Genomic DNA, 19,227 nt, shown 5'->3' with positions numbered 1-19,227 from the left:
GGATTGCTCTTCTTTTTTAGTTCTTGATGTATAGAATAGTCTAGAGGGAGCAGACACAACCTGGCTAACTCCTACACAGCAGGATTGCAGCAAGTGCTAGGGCCATTTTTAAGCAAGTGTTTCAATACAATGAACTGTTTAAATATTCTGTATGTAGAAGTCCGTGCATGCAAACTGTACTAAGAAGAGTATCTCCCTTTTCTCCTCTGAATCTCTCTCTCCTCTCTCCTTGTTTCTTGGTTCCAAAGACCTAATGTAAGTTTTAGAAAAAGAAACCTAAGCAGAATTTGTAGCACATCAAGTTCTTCTCTAACTACTCAGTTATGCAAAGCTCCAGTCCTTGGCACAATGCCAGGGACACAGGCTGTATAATGAGGCAGAGCCATTTCCCAGCCCCCATTAACTATCTTTGAAGAGAAGCCAGGAAGCCGATGCACCTCTTCGAATTCAAATGAGCCTAGAATTGGAAACTCATAAGACAAATCTACTCATATCTGTTTATCCTGTAGGATAGTTTTTCCTTTTGAGAAAAAAAAAAAAAAAAAGAAAAGACTGATAAAGTGAGAGAACTGGTTGCCTGTCTGGTGTCTCAAAAATCAGCTTCTCAACTTGACTGAGATATATAGCCTTGGTCTACAGATCTGTATGATGCCTGATTCCTTCACTTCAGTTCCAGAATTCCATTCTCACTGTTGCTCTGCACCAAAATATGAATGACAGGTATTTGCTGCTTACATTAATATAATTTATATTTTGTAAACTCTTTATTTCTTGATATAAACTCTTAGGAATTTAAAGTACATACACACACACACAAGCAAACACACACTAGAAGCTCGGGACCTTAAAGAGTTGCTCACCATACGCCAAACATGTGCCTGGTAAATAAATTTGAGTTTGTATTGAAGTCAATTTCATCCTTTCAGCATTAATCAGCCTGGACACACTTTTCTTCTACAATAATGGACCTCTTTCAGAGTGTTTGTATATGCTGTTTTTCTAAAATAATTTCTATATTGTCCTAGTAACCAACTATTTCACCTTAATATTTCATTTTCATGCTATAATGTGTGTGATTTTTTTCTCCATAAATCATACAAGACTTGAAATTAGAAGAAATCTGATATTTTCATAATCTTTTCTTAGGCATGAATCTATGGAAACTTCAAATGCATTATATTAATCTGAGATTTTTTAAAGACTAATATGTTTCACAGAAAGAAGTGTTTTTGGACACATTAAGATTCCCAAACATATGTATGATGAGCAGTTCCCAAAGACTTTCTGGCATCAGCAATGTTGGGATTCTTCTTAAAGGTTTGGTAAAGTATATGTGATAATAATTTAATAAGTAAAATATGCACCAATAATGGGGTAAATGCCTTTGCAATCCTGGATTATTTATTAAAAGCAATACTCATGATTAGAAAAATCAGAATTTCTGATTTGGACAGGAACAGTCAGCTGCATTTTCTCTTGATTTTTATATTTGATTTATATTATTTTAAAAAGTACTTACTCTTGCACGTATATTTTCCTGTAAGAGAAGAAAAAGAAAGTAAATTCATGTAAATCTGTATATTTAAGGTAATATACAAACATTATAAATCCTTTAAAATTTTCTTATGTAAAATAAAATAAGTAATTTTCATGAATGCCTTATAGAAGTAGTCTCATTGTTTTATAATCATGTCCCTAACAAATAAAGAAGATGAAAATTTTTATCTAAAAGCCTCAAGTGGCTATGGATAAATAAAATGATATCCTGTGTTTATTATCTGATCACTGTGGCCTTTGGTTTCCAACCATTTGGAGTACAATAAATGTTTTCAATATAAAAATTTTTAAGATCCATCCCATAATAATAGATGGTCTTTTTACATTCAGTGATTGAGGAAAAATTTAATAAGTGCCTAAGCTGCATTTTGTAAAATTTAATGGATTTAATAGGTTTTTTTCCATTAATCTCAGTACTTTGTATATGTGGAAAATGGTGGGGGACATGTGTGAAGCAATTGTTTCCTCAATCTCCAGACACGCTATATGAGTGAATTGCTAGACATCCTAACATAACTAGGTTTTGCTTAGTCTAAGACCTATTAGATGGGAATCAAGCACAGAATTACAATTTTTTAAAAATCAGCAGCTGCTATAATTTTAGGCAATTATTCACGACTGTTTAAAGAACTTTCCTATTGCAATGAAAGAAATACCATCACCACCCCCTGCCCAATATTTCCTTCCAATCATTTGCTTTAAGCTCACACGCTTCCTTCTTTCCTCTTCAAAAGGGAAATTTTATTTGTCAGGTATGCTTTGTGGATCATAGGTCAGAAAATCTGGGGAAGAAAATGAATAAAAATAAAAATGCAATTTTTCATGCAAACAAATAAGTGAATAATGTGATCATTTAGGAACCAAAACACATACATTGAAGTTGAAAGAGAAGGTTATTCTTCTAACTCCTACAGAAAACATGGGTTTTTTTTCTATTTCATTTATTTTAGCCAAGTAAAACCTAAATATCATAACATAAATTAAACATTGTGTTTATGTAGTATAACACTTTATGAAAGGGAATCTGAGAGATTTTCCAATAGGATACAACCACAATCTGTGGAGTAGCGGCACTATATTATAACATCTTTTTATTTGTTCATCATTTAAAAAAATCTCTTTTAGGCTGAAACTTTGAAGAAGCTAATCCCAACCAAGGGCAATTCAGGAAGGAAGAATTTAAATTGTGTCCATTTACCCTTTTATAGGATAAAGTAATTTAATATATCTATCACTATACCTCCTACCCTCATGAGCACATTATACTTTGACTCACAATTAACAAGTTTTTATGTGACTATTCCTTAAGGATTATAGTCTTTGTTCAAACATGATGCCATATAACAAGGAACTGAAGGGCTTTCCAAAAGTGATTTTAATTTTTACTTGGAACGCTCCATTAGAATAATGAGTATAAAATGTGGTGAACAAATTGAAATGTATTCCTTTGGATTTTGCATTGCATGAGCTTTTAGCTTCCTCCCTGAATGGAGAAGCTCCAGGAGTAATGTGAGCAGCCAAAGTGCCCAGATGACTAGAAGTTAGACGTTTTCCTCCTGGGGATGATGGCCTTGATTAGCAAGAAGAAAAATACAGATACATTTATAACAACTAGACATGAAGCTAGAAATGTGTCTTCCATCCATCAAAAAACTTAGAAAATCCCCTTCTTTCTCTTTCTATTACAAAATAAACAGATCTCTGGGGCCTCTGAAATGCAGCAGGGACTTTAGTGGTATTTATAAATGGAAAAGCAGAAAAAGGAGGCAGCAGACAGGCTATTCTAATTATAGCTACATTTGCCTTTATAGCCACGCTATCTTTCACTTTCCTCATACAGATCAGAAACCTTAAATAACCCCAAGAAGGCTAAATAATAAGATCTTTAGCAAATACTTCCATAACTTTGGAGACTATTTTAATACAGTATTTCACACAATCTTAGGGGTCACTAATTTGACTGTCAAAACTTCTTGTTGAATAAATAAAAACTTGCTAATTTCCAATTTGTAGGCTATAGATGCAGATGTGTATCTGCTTTTGGATAGCCTTAGAATCTTTTCTTTTTGAAGATCTCCAAACTCTGAAGTTACTGCTTAGATTGTATCTATATTGATGAAAAAACCCACCTGCTTCAGGGAAAGCAGCAAGTATGATTTCTCCCACTAATGTAGTTCTTAACTTGAGTGTGTATGGAAAATCACCTGAGCGGGCTTGTTAAAAGAGCAGACCCTGAACTGGACCGCCAGAAATAGTATTTTTTTTTTGGTCTGAGGCAGAGCATAGGAATCTGTACTTTTAATACACCATCCTGGTGGGTCTGGCGCAAGGGAACTCCACACAGAAAAACACTGCCATCATGTTATGAAAGGATTCAACATTATTCTCTCTTTTGAAAGATAATTGGCTTCAAAGAATAATTGAAAGTTAGAAACTTGGGTCTTTTACAGAACCAGGTAATATCTCTACTACTCTTTTGGGAATTAGTCTTGAACTACAGCCACCGTGAAAGCTTCTGGTGTTATTTAAATGAATTCTTGTATTGTTATTAAACTTTCCACATGGTTTTGTTTATCTCCTCAACTAGAGTTTGTGTTTCCGAGAGGCAAGAACTATGCTTATGTATTTTTAAAAAAAATTTCAACATTATTTAGCACTCCTATTAAATATTTATTAGGCCCTCAATAAACATACTGTAATTTTGGTTAAAAAGCAGCCTAAATTGCTTTAAAATCCACCTTAACTTCTGAGGCGTGAAGTCACCTCTCTTGTGGATATTGCTCGAACAAAGATTTCCAATATCCCCTGGCACAGGATAAAATGGAGGCCACGCCTAGTATTCATTAGAAATTGGCAACTGCACTTAAGCTGTGTTATCTAGCCACAAGGAAAAGGCAGAGCGACAGTAATATAGCTTTGACTGATTACTTGGCCAGGGAAACCAAGCCCTTAGGGTGTTCCAGACTCTCTTTGGCCTATAAACCTGTTTGAAAACCTGTTTCTCAGAATTTAAAGCTTAGCTCGATTGAGGTCAGTATTATAGTAATGTCAATAATTCTACTGCCCTCAGCCTTCAGGCAGACCAGTACAATCCATCATTAACTTTATTTTCATGGAAAGGCAACTTTTGGGAAAATTGCTCTAACTTCACCTGTTTTATTTGATTTTCTTTCCCTTAAGAAATAGTTGTGCCAATACTGCTTCTTTTGGCTTTTTTGCTTTCTAAACCTTAACACCTTCCAGTGCCTGCAACTGTTACCTAAAATCAGAATAGCTCTAAACCCAAAATTTGGGGCATGGCCAGGGGAATTACCTGAAACTTGCAGAAAAAGACCAAATAAGCCATTGGGTCTGAAAATAATTTTCAGTAACTGAGACTTCATGAGGTTCTAAAATAACCTCTGCCTTTAGCTGCTTTTTGGGGATATGATACTGGGCTATACTGCCTCGTGGAACCTTCTGGCAGGGTCTGTTTCTTTCTCTTAAAAGCTAAAAGTTTAATGAATAAGAACTGATGTTCTTTCCACTCTGAGCAGACTGCTTTACTTCTGGTGAACAGTTAGAAGCACATGCCTAAAGTAGATGCACCACATTCTTTTCAGGCAAGGACCTCCATCCCCAGGGCTGGCATTGGGTGGGGGTGATCAAAGGTGCTAAATGTTCACTTGCTGTGACATTTCTCACTCTTAGATCTAGAATCTGAAGAAGGAAAATGGCTCCAGCTTTTGTTGGATCAGATCTTGCCACTTGTTTAAGGTAGGAAAGGTGTTCATTCAAACCCAGGATAACACCATTTCCTTTTTTTCCCAAAGAATAAAACACCTGAACATTTAGAGGACTGTGCTTCTACTATATGAATTTACTAAAATGAACACAACTTAAATTTGAATGTTTCTCTGAATTGATATGCTAACACTGAACTAAACTGAAAATAGAAATAATTAACTAGAGCTACTTGCTCATTACATCTTATATTTAAGTTTTAACTGATCATATTGAGTTCCTTAGGGCAGAGTCTAAGTCTTATTTACTTTTGTATTCTTAGCCCCCAGAACTACGCTTGACACAGCACAAACACTAAATAAATGCTTAAGATTTGGTGACTTGAATTCTTCTTTTCCATGGCATGAAGAATGGTTTAAAACCGCAGTAATTTGATGACCAGTAGAGGGCAATAAAGTTGAAATTTTATTTATTAAAAAAAAAAATTCACTGGGCTCATTTTAAACTCACTTTCAGACCCAATTCCAGCCTGGAAACGCCTCCTCCAGAGTAGTATCATGATTTCAACTTAATGCAGCTAAAAACCTCTTGTACCACGTTAGGATCCCCATCCCCATTCCCGTTGGGGTTCCCTCTTTCCCCCACCACACAGAGTAAACAGGGGAGGTGTGCTACAGCATCAGATGGGTGTGCATTTACTTATACACCACAGCTCTCTGTGGTTGTTTAATTCTTGGTCTAATCAAAATTATTTGACAGTGGATACTACTTACAAGTGAGAGTCTGTAAGAGAGCCACTGAGTAAGATGTGGAATATGGTAGTGATTTTGGCTTTAAGCTTCATGTGGTAGGAAACTGCATATTCAGTAAGATACCAGTTCCATTTCAAAGAATCAATCCAAACACATACCCACATTTATACATATAAATAATATCAGAAGAAAATGATTATTAAGAAAAAAGGGGCTAATAGTGAAATAGCAAGGGGTTTTTATCTTACACATGCTTGTTATATATTTCAGATTTTCATAGTGAATAGATACTTCCCCTAGAAAAGAAAAAGTACATTGTGTAGCACCCCCACCAATGTTTTAGAGCTGAGAAAGGAAGGCATGAGTAATTGTTCTGAAACTAACTTTAGCAAGGCCTGACTTGTCTTCACCCATCTCCCCACGGTGAGTTTGGGGAAAGAAGACTGCCACGCAGAGTTGTAGGCCATTCCACTAACTCCATTAACCCATGTGCTCCAGTCGTCATGGGGCCACATGTTATCTCACATACTCCTTGAACTACGTGGGGCCAGGCAAGTTACAGTAGCTTTAAGAAGAGGCTTTTCTTCCACATTTTATATTTTGATATTGCATTTTTCAGTCTCTGCAGAGCCCTAAATCTTCTCCCATGTTATTTTTAGACATTCTCGCAGGGGGAAAAAAAAGTCAATCAGGGCTTCTGGCATGTCAGCCTTTTATAAAGGGAATGCAAAGCAGAGCTCCTAGCAAGTCTCATAAAACATAGGATTTATGTGAGACCTTTCATCTACATCCATTTAAAATGTTCCCTGCTAGGCAACTGAGAGGAGATGGGAATCATCATTTGAAAAGGCCTTACTTTAAGGACTGGATACAGTGGCTCAAATGTTCCTTCAGCTCTTCTTCCTTTTCATAGGACTCCAGTATACTATGTGCTTCATCATGGTGATAGCAGTAGATTTTATAAATATCTTCCAGTGGCCCTTTAATCTGCAAGAATACTTCTCCTGATAAATGTAAAACAAAGCCAAAACGACATTATCAGACAAAGCTGGCACTTCACATGATTATTTTCAAAAATGTCGACTCATGTCAAAAAGTTGGATGGGACCTACTTTATCCCCAGGTTATTCAGGAAGGGTGGAAAACATTGAGTGATTTTTTTTTTCCTTTTCTTTCTTTTCTTTCCTTTTTCCTTCTCTCCCTGCTTTCCTTCTTTGCTCCTTCTCTTTTTCTGTCTTTTCTTTTTTTTCTTTTATAAAACAAAGGATGAGCAAGTTATCAGAGATGGGCAGCAAAAGAAAGCTGGTTTTTTCAAAGGTAACTTTACACACAAGGTTGATGTGCAGAATTGCGGTTAAGAGTTGCAGTGTGGCCAGGTGCAGTGGCTCATGCCTATAATCCCAGCACTTTGGGAGGCTGAGGTGGGTGGATCACGAGGTCAGGAGTTCGAGACCAGCCTGGCCAATATGGTGAAACCCCGTCTCTACTAAAAATACAAAAATCAGCCGGGCGTGGTGGCAGGCACCTGTAGCCCCAGCTACTCGGGAGGCTGACGCAGGAGAATCGCTTGAACCCGGGAGGCAGAGGTTACAGTGAGCCGAGATTGCACCAATGCACTCCAGCCTGGGTGACAGAGCAAGACTCTATCTCCAAAAAAAAAAAAAGTTGCAGTTTAGAGTTGGTGTGTATGGACTTGAGTCAGGCTGTGCTACAGACGGGCACTGTGACTTGAGCAAGTTATTTTTACTCTTTAAACCTGATGACACCAATAGATTCAATTTCAGAGAGCCATTGTAAAAATTAAAAGAGGTGGTATTTGTAAAGTTCATAGTATAGTAAATACATATGAAATGCTCAAAATGAAGCAATTTTTTGTTAATTTATAAGTGATACAGAAGGTGAAATTTCAAGTGCTGGGTAAGTATTTTTCAATATTCACTGCACTAATATTTCCTGAGGCTCTCTGAAAGGCAAACAATGGAGTTTAGAGAAATAAAATATTTCCTTCTATGTGATAATAAAATAGGTCATTATTTTAAAAACCAGTTTAATACCATGAACCAAGGTTATGACCGTATCTTCATAAAGCAACTTAGACTAATTGTATCCAGGCATTTAATGAATACTTTTTGATATTATGATGAAATAGGGTCTATAACTGGTGGCTAAAGTAGATATTGGACAATAGTTTGATTTGATCCACACTTCATTACTTAAAGATAAGTATTATGCATCCACTACTCAACTCAGCACTATATAAATTATTTGGCAGATATCCAAGAACTATGTGACAGGGTCAGCTCTCAAAACATTGCAAATTTGAGACTAATAATGATTTGGTGGCTGAACTAATTGGGATGGCTGAATAGATTGACAGTGATCTGGACCTATTAATCTGGACCTATTATAGTTAACAGGAGTAAGTCATTCTTTCCACAGAAATAAAAGTGCCCTTAGTATTTTCAACATGTTTTTCACACATTAACTTCCTACTTGCATAAAGAGATAAGAGGTTATTTATCCATATTAATTCAGGATGAATAAATCTGAGTTTGAAACAAATAAATGATTTTCCTGAAGTCCTGTCTAGAGGTGCAAAGGCAGAATTAGAGGCCGTATTCCTATTTTTCCCTTGGATTTTAGCACATACCCCACCGCAGCCACCCAATTCAGAGCTTTTCTGAGCACTGTATGAGGTGATGCACTTGGAAAGAACACTAAACTTGAAATCAGAAACAATTTAGGGTTTGTGTGGGGAATTTGAGAATGACTTTTTAAAATTTCAGTAGCTTTTAGGGTACAAGTCGTTTTTGGTTACGTGGATGAATTATACAATTGGAGAATGATTTTTTTTAAATAAATTATTTGAGTCTTAGTGCCTTCATTTTATTTGTAAAATAAAAATAATAGTAGCCATTGAGATTCATTTGAGAATGAAATGGGGTGATAGATATAAAAAGTGCCCGCCAGTGACTAGTTACTCAAGAATTGTCATTTGTCTCTTAAGGTTGCTTTGCTACCTCTAGAATTAAAACACTAACACTTTTAAAGTATCACATTCTTTTCTAATTTATTTACAGCCAATAAAATATTTTTCCTTTTCATGATGTGGGATTTTCCTGTGATTATATGCTTATAGTTAGACTCTGAGGTAATGTGAGCTAATGTGCACACATGTGAGTGTGTGTGTGTTTGTGTGCATGTGTGTGTGTGTTTTAAGGTTTTTGTTTGTTTTAGTAGTGCTTTTGGGGGGCCTATAAGAAAACTCAATAACTGTGAGCATCTTTGGAGCTGAAGGACACAGTATTCCTGTTTTGTTTCTGATATTCTATAGAGTTCATCCTTCAACTAGTGTAGGTCATATAGATTTGTTCTTCAACACTGATAACAACACAAACAGTAAGAGCTATCAAGTAGAGGAAAGAAAACAAAATAGAACCGTGACTGAATTTAGGGTTTGGCATAAGGTGAAGGGAACCTCCCAGTAGCAGAACCAGGTAGCAAATGGGAACTAGTGGCTTTGGCTGGGAGGGCCCAGAAGTGGGACTGGTGACAGGCTTAGATCACAGACTTAGCTGGATGCTCAGCAGCAAGTCAACAACAGTGGACCTGCATACACACAGCCTAACACAAGATGAAGCTGTAAATAAGTGTGCTCACTACAAAGAAGCTAAAAGCAGAGACCAAAAAAGGAAAGAGGTAAGGACAATCTCACGAATCCACAAGGTGATCAAATCAGAAAGGCAAAAAACAAAGAAGAGCTAAAACACTTATCTTTATACACAATGAACCCATTAATTATAAATTCTCTTGCATTTTCTTTAACAGGAGTGGTGTAGTTTGAAATAATTTATAGCTCTTCCTTTAACAGAATAATCTTTTTTTTTTTTTACTCTTTTCCAAGTAAAATTCTCTTGAGGCTCTAATAATTATTATTAAAGTTAAAAGATATTTAAGTACTCTAATTGAAAGTCATTTATTCACCCAAAGGCCAAGTACAACACTGGCAGGCAGAATATTTTATTCCCCTCCCAGCCCTACCAATGTATTCTGCTTCATAATAGTGCAGATGAAGCAGTGTGTCTTGCAGCAAAAAGTGATTCTGTTTCCACGGTAACATAACTCTCGGCTGCATTTCTTTAGTGGTGAAGGACAACCGCTCTGTCTAATGTATGTGGGTTTGAGGGGATGATTAGGAGCAGAGAAGGGACTAAGCCAAGACCACTGAAGGTAATTCCACTTGTGGTTGCCTGTCACAAAGGCACCAGAATCCTGTAAAATAAATAAAACTAGTATGCTCTTCTTTTTAAAAATTCTACAACCCAAGAATTTCTGCATTGGCATCCCCAAAAAGCAATCGTCATGCAAAGGAGAAAAAAAAATGCACTTTTAAGTCTCCTTAGTTATCTTCATTAAAAACAACTTCCCAAAATATTGATATTATGTCTGGATACCATGATTCCTATGTTTCAATTTGTTCTCTTTACTGATGTGAATAAACATATGCTCCTCTTTCTATTTCCATACTCTCACGTGCAGCCCCAACATGTGCCATACCAAACCAGGTGGCCTTTATAGTATTGTGATCCTGCTCCAAGATGAATTTCTCCTGCAGGCAAGTAAACGAGGGTAAAGTCAGTGATTTTCAAGGGATCTCCTTGTCCCGGGTTTTGTTTAGGAAAATGCCATAAAAGGGGAGAAGCAGTTGTGTTCCTTAGTTCATCCTTTTTTGAAAATTACTCGATGATCATCATGCACCAAATACTTTGGTAGGTACTGTAGTTACAAAGAACCAACTCTTCCTTCAAGGAAATTATACAGGACACCAAGGGAGAGAGAGAAGACTGAACTTCCATTTACCATACTACGTGAAAAGTAAATAAAGTACAGAGGGTTACCTATTCAGCCCTTGGGGAGCTTTGAGCAATGCTCCTAACAGTGTACTTTTGACATAGGACCTCTGAGTGAGTGCAAAAAGCAAGGAGATAGGTGTGGAGAGTAAGATCTGTTAAGAAACTTGGAATGATCTAGTGTGGCTGGATGGGACCATGTCTGTGAGGAAGTTCCAGAAGGGACTGTAGAGGTGGGCTGGGGCCAGATCATGAAGGGCCTTGTGCAACATTAAGGAGGTGAAACTTTCACCTGAAAGTGATGGTGAAGCACCGATGGATTTTTAGGTAACTGACCAGATTGTGGTTTAGAAAAGCTATTCTGGTAGTTATTCGTATGAAAGATGGAATTTTGGGGAGGAGTTGGTGAGATTGAAGAAGATAAACAAATTGAAAGGCTTCTATAGTAATAAAGTAAATAAACAATGAGGGGCTAAAACAGAAAGTTATTGCAGTTAAGAGACAGTGCACTAGAATCGACTTCCTGGGTTCAAATTCTGGTTTTACCATTTACTTGATGTGTGACAGTTGGGAAAGTTACTTATCTGTTCCTTAATTTCCTCATCTGTAAAATGGAGATAATAATACTAGGGTTGTTTGCAGATTAAATGAGTTAAAATATGTAATATATTTGCATCAGTAGCTGGCACATGCAAATGCTCAACAGATGTTAGCTATAACTAAAGCAAAGCAAAAGCAAGGAGGATGCAGAAGAAAGGAAAAAAATGGACATTGAACATGAGTGAGAGATGATTCCAGACATATCCCAGAATTGTGGTTTAAGTGACCATGTGGGTAGACACTGATGGCATAACAGAGTTTAATGAGAAAGATGATGAGTTTAATTTCAGATGTATTGAGTTTGAGTTGCTTATTGTATATTCAAGCAGCGAAGCTCTTTAGGAAACTGGATATATTAATCTAGGATTTAAGAAAATAATATCTTGGACAGAGATGTAAGTTTGTAAAAATTGGGTAGTATAAGACATGAATTTATGTGGTCATGCGAGAGTGTTCACAGAGTGAGAAGAAAAGAGTGCCTGAGGACCAGATGGTGGCAAACACTAACATTGAGGACAGTATAGAAGAAAAAGGGACTGCAGAGAAGCCTGAGAAGGCGTAGCCACAAAGAAGGATCAGCATGAGGAAGGACAAGAACAAAATAATGAGAAATACTGCCAAGATTGACTAAGTTGTTGGGGTTCTGGGTGACAGAGCTTGCTAGCTGCCTCCCCATGGTCATAATCTGCTTCTAAAGAAACAGAAGTTTTGGCTGCCCCAAATCAAAATGACATTTCCCATCCTCCCATCCAATTGGTGTGGCCATGTAATTAAAGCCCACAGTGGGATATAAATGAAAGTGTCCCATGACAATGTCCAGGAATTTTCCTCAAGAGGCAGCTGGCTCACCTTGTCTCCATCTGCTACCTAGGATTTGGATACTATTAATAGCTTTACCTTGTCCATGAAGATAACAGCCACCTCTTGGTGAGTGGAGATGTGAGCTGGAAGGGGCTTGCATCCCAGAGCACCTTGTGGAGCAGAGCTGCCATACAGCTCTAGAACACATGCCTTCAGACTTTTACACATAGAGAAATCAACATCTGTCTTATTATGCTAGTAATGTTTTGTGTTTGTTTTCTGTTTCTCCCAGCTGATTTAATTCTAATCTACTCACTATGTTTTGTTTTGTTTTCTCTTTGACAGGAAAATATTTTGGGAGAAATCCTGATGAGTTAAGGCCCCCTCTATACTACCCATTTTTACATTTCATTTAAAAATTATATGAAAATATGACATGAACTGTTAGTTATGGAGGATTTAAGGTTGGATGTTGTTGTATTAACAAGAAAAACTATGCAGTAAGTTCAATTTTAAAAACCAACTAACGTTTACAAAAATAATTTTAGTTAAAATCTCATGTATAAATTATGGCCTGAGGTATGTCCCGAAAGGAAGTGGTTCTAAATAAAACTTGTTGTCAAGGCAGAGTATTTAGAATACAGAGAAGGGGGTGGGATGAACAGAGGGTAGAGATGGCCCACTCTCTGGAAAGAAGGTCTGAGATCTGGGTGCAACAATACAGGCCTCTGACTGTCATTTCCCTGAGTGACACACACAGCTGAGCGAAAGCTCCATGGTATGCCATCTCCAGTGAAAGAGCTTTCCTAGTAGCTTTCATCCCGAGTTCAAGGGTTGCTCTCCACGGTCTTCTTATCCTCCTTGGATGGGAGCCCAGCTGCCGTGACTAAACAAGGCAGTAGATTCGCCAGCCCAAATGCCAGATCATCTGAATACTTTCTCCCCTTCTTTCCTAGCCTCATTCTGTTCTCCAAGGGAGCATAAAACGAGGAGAGGAAGTGAGAAGAAAGAAACTGAAAGAGTAAATGCTGCTTAAAGAAGCCACACTCCCTTGCCTTCAGTCTCATTTAGCTTCTACCTAGCCTAGGGGATAAAACTGCTGCTGCGGATACCCAAGAGACCCTGGCTAGGGTTATAATATTCAAACCAAATACAGGCAGCAGGTGGGACATGCAGCCATGGGATTAAAACAAGTGTATCCCTTGAGTATCAATTTTATTAAGATATTTGAAGAAAAAAACGCTGGTTTCCTAGAAGAGTAGACTGGAAAACTGACACGAATTCTTACGACAAAATGAGACTTCCAAGTTATTTCATGCCTGTGGCTCTAGCTTCAGATCATAACTCCACATTTCCTGAGGCTTATGATATTTCTCTCTTGATATCGGGAATATTTTAGTAAAATTTTTTTTCAGAAGCACTAGAGTAAGATAAGTTCAGAAAAAATATGTGTCCATTGGATTTGACAATTCTGAGGTCCCTGGTGATGTGGTAATAGCATTTTTAGAGGGTTGGGTTTAGGAGGGAATGAGAGATAAGGAAGAGGGACCAATGAAGGGAGCTGGATCCTAAAGAGAGAAACAGAGAAAGGAAAAGAGCAGAGTGGAGGATGGGAACCTGTCGTGATCATCTCTGTGTCCAATGCCAGGGAAGACGATGTCATAATTGTGGTGGGGCTCTCAAAGAAGGGGCCGTTCTGAAGCTAAGGTGGCATCCACTCAGCACATCTGGCCATGGGAGGTGGCTAGCAGCTGAGGAGGACAAACTGGGGCGTGCTAGTGGGCTGTGGAGAGGGTCAATGTTTGGAGAGGAAAAAGCTTAGGCCTATATTTGGAAGAGCTAGAGTCCCTTCTGAGAGTGTCCAGAGTTACTAATATAAATTGGGCAAATCAGCTCTTACTGTTTTTGTCTCAGTAATGGAATAGATGCTCTTTAAATATTAGTCCAGTTCTAACATTCAAAAACACAGCTGTATATTTTGATGATAGCTCATGGTGTCTTCCTGAACCTTGCTGACTTCTAGACACTTTAACTCCAGGTCAGGATTCTTTAACTACTGACATCTTGAGGCAACATTGGTTCTCAGAGAAAGTGAAAGTTTTTGCTGGCTGGATCAGGAAAAGGTACAATAACTTTTTTTTAATGTAAGGTTGATAACACTGAGGAAAACCCTGTCTTAGACCAATCCATGATTTTCCATTTATCTCATGTTAGTAAATACCTCTCTTGAGAAAGCTTGCCTCTGCTGTAGCTAGTTGCTCTATATTACCTAGCAATCTCTGGAAATGACATCGACTTTTGAAAGTGACATTTGACACTGACATTGACCACAGACAGACTCAGTGACGACAGTAACAACAATCACCTCCTGGTCCCTCTGTGTGCCAGCCAATGCACTGCACACTTACTATTATCTCTAATTTCATCCATTCAGTAAATAGTTATTAAAGACACTGTTCTGGATGCTGGTGACACAACAGTCATAAAACAGACAAGAATTCCTTCCCTCATGGAGCATACATTCTGGAGGGGTTATGCCCAGTGTTTGATATTTTCCTGCCATGGAAGTCTTGTTATCCCCATTGAAAAGATGAACAAATGCATGTGGAATCCATTGCTATTTACTTATCTGTTCTTCCTTCTTCCAAAGGCATAGAATTTGGACTGGTAACACACCTAGTTAAAAATATTGACCTTTCCCCAAATCTCTGGTATTTAGATGGCCAAGTGTGTGTGCAAAGGTGTGTTTGTGTGTGTATGTATGTGAAATGAAATAACATGTGTGCAAAATAGAATGAGATATATGTAGAAGTCACTGGGAAAATGGTTATATTCCCCCAAAATGAAAAAAGCCTTCTGAAGAGGTGATTTTGCTTCATTGTCTTTAGGAAGTGATGCCTGGAAATGGAGTAGCTATCTAAGGGATGATATCAAAAGCCACATGCTGAGCATTGTGAAGGGAAGAACTTGAAGGAGCAGCAAGCAGTTGCACTAGTCCTGGACTCGTGAGTTACGGATTTCTTGTGACGTGAGAAAAATAAGCCCCTTTTTGGTCAAACCCTGTTGGCCAGCTTTCTATTACAGGCAGGCAAACGCAATCCTCACTGGCTCAAGTGACTTGCTCACAGCCATCAAACTAGTGATGACAGCCAGGATTAAGACTTGGATCTGTTTCACTTCAAAGGCCATGCTCTTTCCAGGCTATTGGGCACCTTCAAGGTTTGTTACTCTTTCTGTTGTGTACTTCTCATTTTAGCTTCCTGGAGGCTGGGAAAGTGTTCAGGAACTCACAGACTCTTACATTCCTTCCTGGGATTTAGAAATGTATTTCTACGTGTATCCTGTGCAATATGTGACTTTTCGCAGGTCCATTCAAATCTGACCTCAACTCTCCAATACTCCTTCTGGCACAGCTAAGCCACTGACTTCCACTGGTAGGCTCCATCAGCACAGCATCCTAGAACTTACCATTCTCCTCAGAAATCAGAACTGTAAGGCTTTTTACTAAGCCACCTTTATTTTATTTTTATTGTAAGAAATAAGTCCTAGCAGCACTGGGACCCATATTCACCCCGCTCAGGAGACTGGAAGTCCAACCCCCATATTACAGCCTGGTACCTGCTTCCTGCTGATTTTTTCTTTCTTGTGAAGATTGTTGTATCCATGATCCTGAAAACACCATTTCCCCATTGTCATTTTCTCTGAAGTGGACAGCTTTCCTATTCCTTCTAACATTTGCATTCTGATCTTTAACTGCTGCATCTGGGTGTCCCCCAAACCTCCGCACTGACCTCATACGTTCAAGTATGCAGGTCTAGGACCCTCCCAACCTGTCCCAGTTGGCCAAAATTAACCAGGTCAAGCCTATCTGTGTCCTGAGTAAAACATGCACACACTTACACACAATAATAATACTAAAAAACTCATTTAAGTGAGCTCCGCTGTAGTATCTCCCACACAGCATTATGATATGAATTGTCAGCAACTAGTACTCTTCTCACAAACTCACTGCTAAAGGCACAGATTCCTACTTCAGGGACCTACAAGAAACATTGCTTTAGGAAAACAAAGCACTGCTATAGAACAACAGTGCATCACCTGCTACACCTTCAAAGAACAGAAAGCTCTAAATTATTTCTCTCCAAGGATAGAGTCACCCTCAGGAAAATGCATACAAGAAACTACAATTCCTTTGTCAAAAGCTTCTTTCAGTCTGATTCTTAGCACAATATGCATGAGGTAAGCAAGTAAAGTAGACTCAAGCATGTTCATGACAGTCTTGTTTTAATATGTTGAAACATTATAATATGCAAACACATATAAGAGGACAATTGCTGTTGGCTTATTTATTGCTATGTAACAAACCATCCCAAAGCTTAGTATCTTGAAACAACAGCCATTTTTATTTTCTCTCACAATTGTGTAGATTGACTGGGCTCAGCTGTGTGGTTCTTTTGCTACACTTGACATCCACTGTGGCTGAGTCATCCAAGGGCTTATCTGGGTTTTAATGTCTGAGAGGACTAATTTCACAAATCTAGTGCCTTGGCAGGAACAGCTGGGAGGCTGGCCTCTGCTGGGATTCTGGGATAGCTGTGCCACTTTCTCACTCTACATAGTCTCATCTGCTGTCTCTCTCCATGATACTTCCAGTAAGGTATCTCAACTTTTTAAATGGCAGGCTTCCAAAATTATGAAAGTAGAAATTGTCAGGCTTTCCTAAGGCTTGGGCCCAGTTACTGATACAGTGTCATTTTCACCACATTGTAATAGTGAATCAGAGGGCCAGTCCAGAGTCAATATGACACTAGACTATATAACAATGTGAACTAGGAGGCATAGTCCATTGAGGGCCATCTTTGGAGACTAATTACTGCCATTGCTGTTCACTCTACCAAATGTGAAAATGACACTTGATATGTTAAATCTCCCTTCACAGAAAAAAATATGTCACCATATTAGATCCATGAATCATCAAGATGCATAGATACTGGGAGCATCTAGAAATCACACATATCCAGCAAATCTGACTTGTTTGAAAAACATGATCAGAACCTCTGAGAAAAAGTCACATTTTATTCACCTGTTACCTACAGAAAAAATCAGGCATTTTAAATAGATGAGTAAATCTAATATTCTTAGGATAATAATTTATAACATCATCTATTGGATATAATTAGGGATAGGCACTGGGCTATCATTCTGTACACATAATTTTGTCAAATCTTCATAAAAACCATATGGGATAGGTACTATTGCCTCCAGTTTCCAGATAAGAAACTGAAGTTCAATTAGGTTTTGTAACTTGCCTAAGATCACACAACTAGCAACAGGATAAGCCGAGATGTAACCCAAGTCAACCTGATATTAAAACCCATGTGTTCTTAAACTCTACACTGCCATCTAAGTGGAAACAAGAGCCACATTTCATACTCCCATCTATAAAGATTGAAAACCCATTTCCTATCTAGACACTGTGCTTAAGTCAAGATTTTAAAATTCACTTTGTATCTTGGCATGACAGTACAGACAACTTCCTCAGAGCTCTCAGATCTGCAAGCATATGCCCCTGTGTTTAAACTTAAACCTTATCCAAACTCCAGTGTTATTATTGAGTAAAATTTTCTTCCTAGTTTATCTAGGTATCAGGAAAATTCCCCCTTTGGCACTACAGCTGTGAATCACAAACTCTTATTTGTGCCATCTAAGGACAAAGAAATGGGACACCCGTGCTTTTCATTTGGGATAACATAATTTTGGAAACATCTCACCAACAATCAGTTTATCTTATGGAATGTAAGTGTTTTGGTAAAAGGTTTAGTAATGGAAATTGCCAGTGAACTCGTATCGGTGTGTCTACAACGTTTGGCTCAGAGAGGCCTTCTCTGCACTATGTTCCAGTCACGTAGGGCTGCTGCTGTCCTTTTTCAGAATTTCCTGTACTCTTGCTTTGAGGCCTTTACCCTATTTCTCATTTAGAAAGCCTTTTGCACCCAATCTCCAGCTTTCTACATCTTTCAAGTCCAAGCTCACCTTCCAAATCAAGTTTTCCCTCACCATTTGAGCTGAAATAAGTTAATCTCTCACCTGCTAATCTGTATTAGTTAGCAATTACCACAGGAAAAAAAAGAATCACTCCAAAACTTAAAAGCTTAAGACAATAACTGTTCGTTTGCTCACAATTGTATGGGTCAACAATTGGGCAGCATTTAACTGGCATTGATGGGGTTTGCTTCTATGTTTCCCGTCAGTTGGTGGACTGGCTGGGGGCCAGCTGGCCAGCTGACAAGGACCTTACTCTTAAGCCTGAGGCCTTGGCTGTGTTTCTTGGAATGGCTGGGCAGTTTGGGCCTCTCCCTTCACAAGCAGAAAGCAAAAGTGATACTGCTGTTGTAGAACATCATTTTGCCTCATTTCATTGATCAAAGCAAGTCGCAAGACCAGCCCAGATACAAAGGGAAAGGATATTAAAATGAGACTCCAACTGATTCTTTTTCAAATATGGGTTCATTGTCTTAATTTTTAAAATAAAATTTTCGGTAATTTTCCTCAAAGTCAGAATTCTATGATTAATGAATCTGAAAGTATGAACATGTTCAATTGAGTTTTCTCTGTAAATCATGGTTTTCAATTTTTTATTTTGAACTAATTTTTGATTTACAGAAAAGTTGAAAAAAATAGTGCAGATAGTTTTCAAATACTCTTTACCCAGCTTCACCAATATTAACATCTTACATATCAAAATACGATTGTCAGAGAAGGAAAATTAACTCTAGATCTCTAGATAAAGGTGGCCCCTGGTAGGTTTCTCAATGTAAAGTTACCATCTTTCCCTTTGAGGTTAGTAATTACTTGGGGAGAAAGTTTGAGACTATGAAAAGTATATTTCTCCTCTAACTTTCACTCACTAAACATAACATCAACCAACAGATTTTGTCTGCAAT

The 19,227-nt window shown here is 38.0% G+C and overlaps 1 protein-coding gene across 1 annotated transcript in view; it reads right to left on the bottom strand.

The window, feature by feature from the left end:
- Positions 1-19,227, bottom strand: part of ARHGEF38 (Rho guanine nucleotide exchange factor 38) — a 137,372-nt gene that overhangs the window by 47,214 nt on the left and 70,931 nt on the right. Inside the window, exons 4-5 of the mRNA XM_030819182.1 lie at positions 6,889-7,036; positions 1,520-1,537 (exon numbers count right to left, since the gene is read on the bottom strand). Coding sequence (XP_030675042.1) covers positions 1,520-1,537; positions 6,889-7,036 — 166 coding nt within the window. The remainder of the gene's footprint in view (positions 1-1,519; positions 1,538-6,888; positions 7,037-19,227) is intronic.

This window comes from Nomascus leucogenys, chromosome 9 (assembly GCF_006542625.1).
Source record: "Nomascus leucogenys isolate Asia chromosome 9, Asia_NLE_v1, whole genome shotgun sequence".
NCBI classification, from domain to species: domain Eukaryota; kingdom Metazoa; phylum Chordata; class Mammalia; order Primates; family Hylobatidae; genus Nomascus; species Nomascus leucogenys.
The sequence above is the reverse complement of the archived record's forward strand: the minus strand, read 5'-3'. Positions and strand labels throughout refer to the sequence as shown.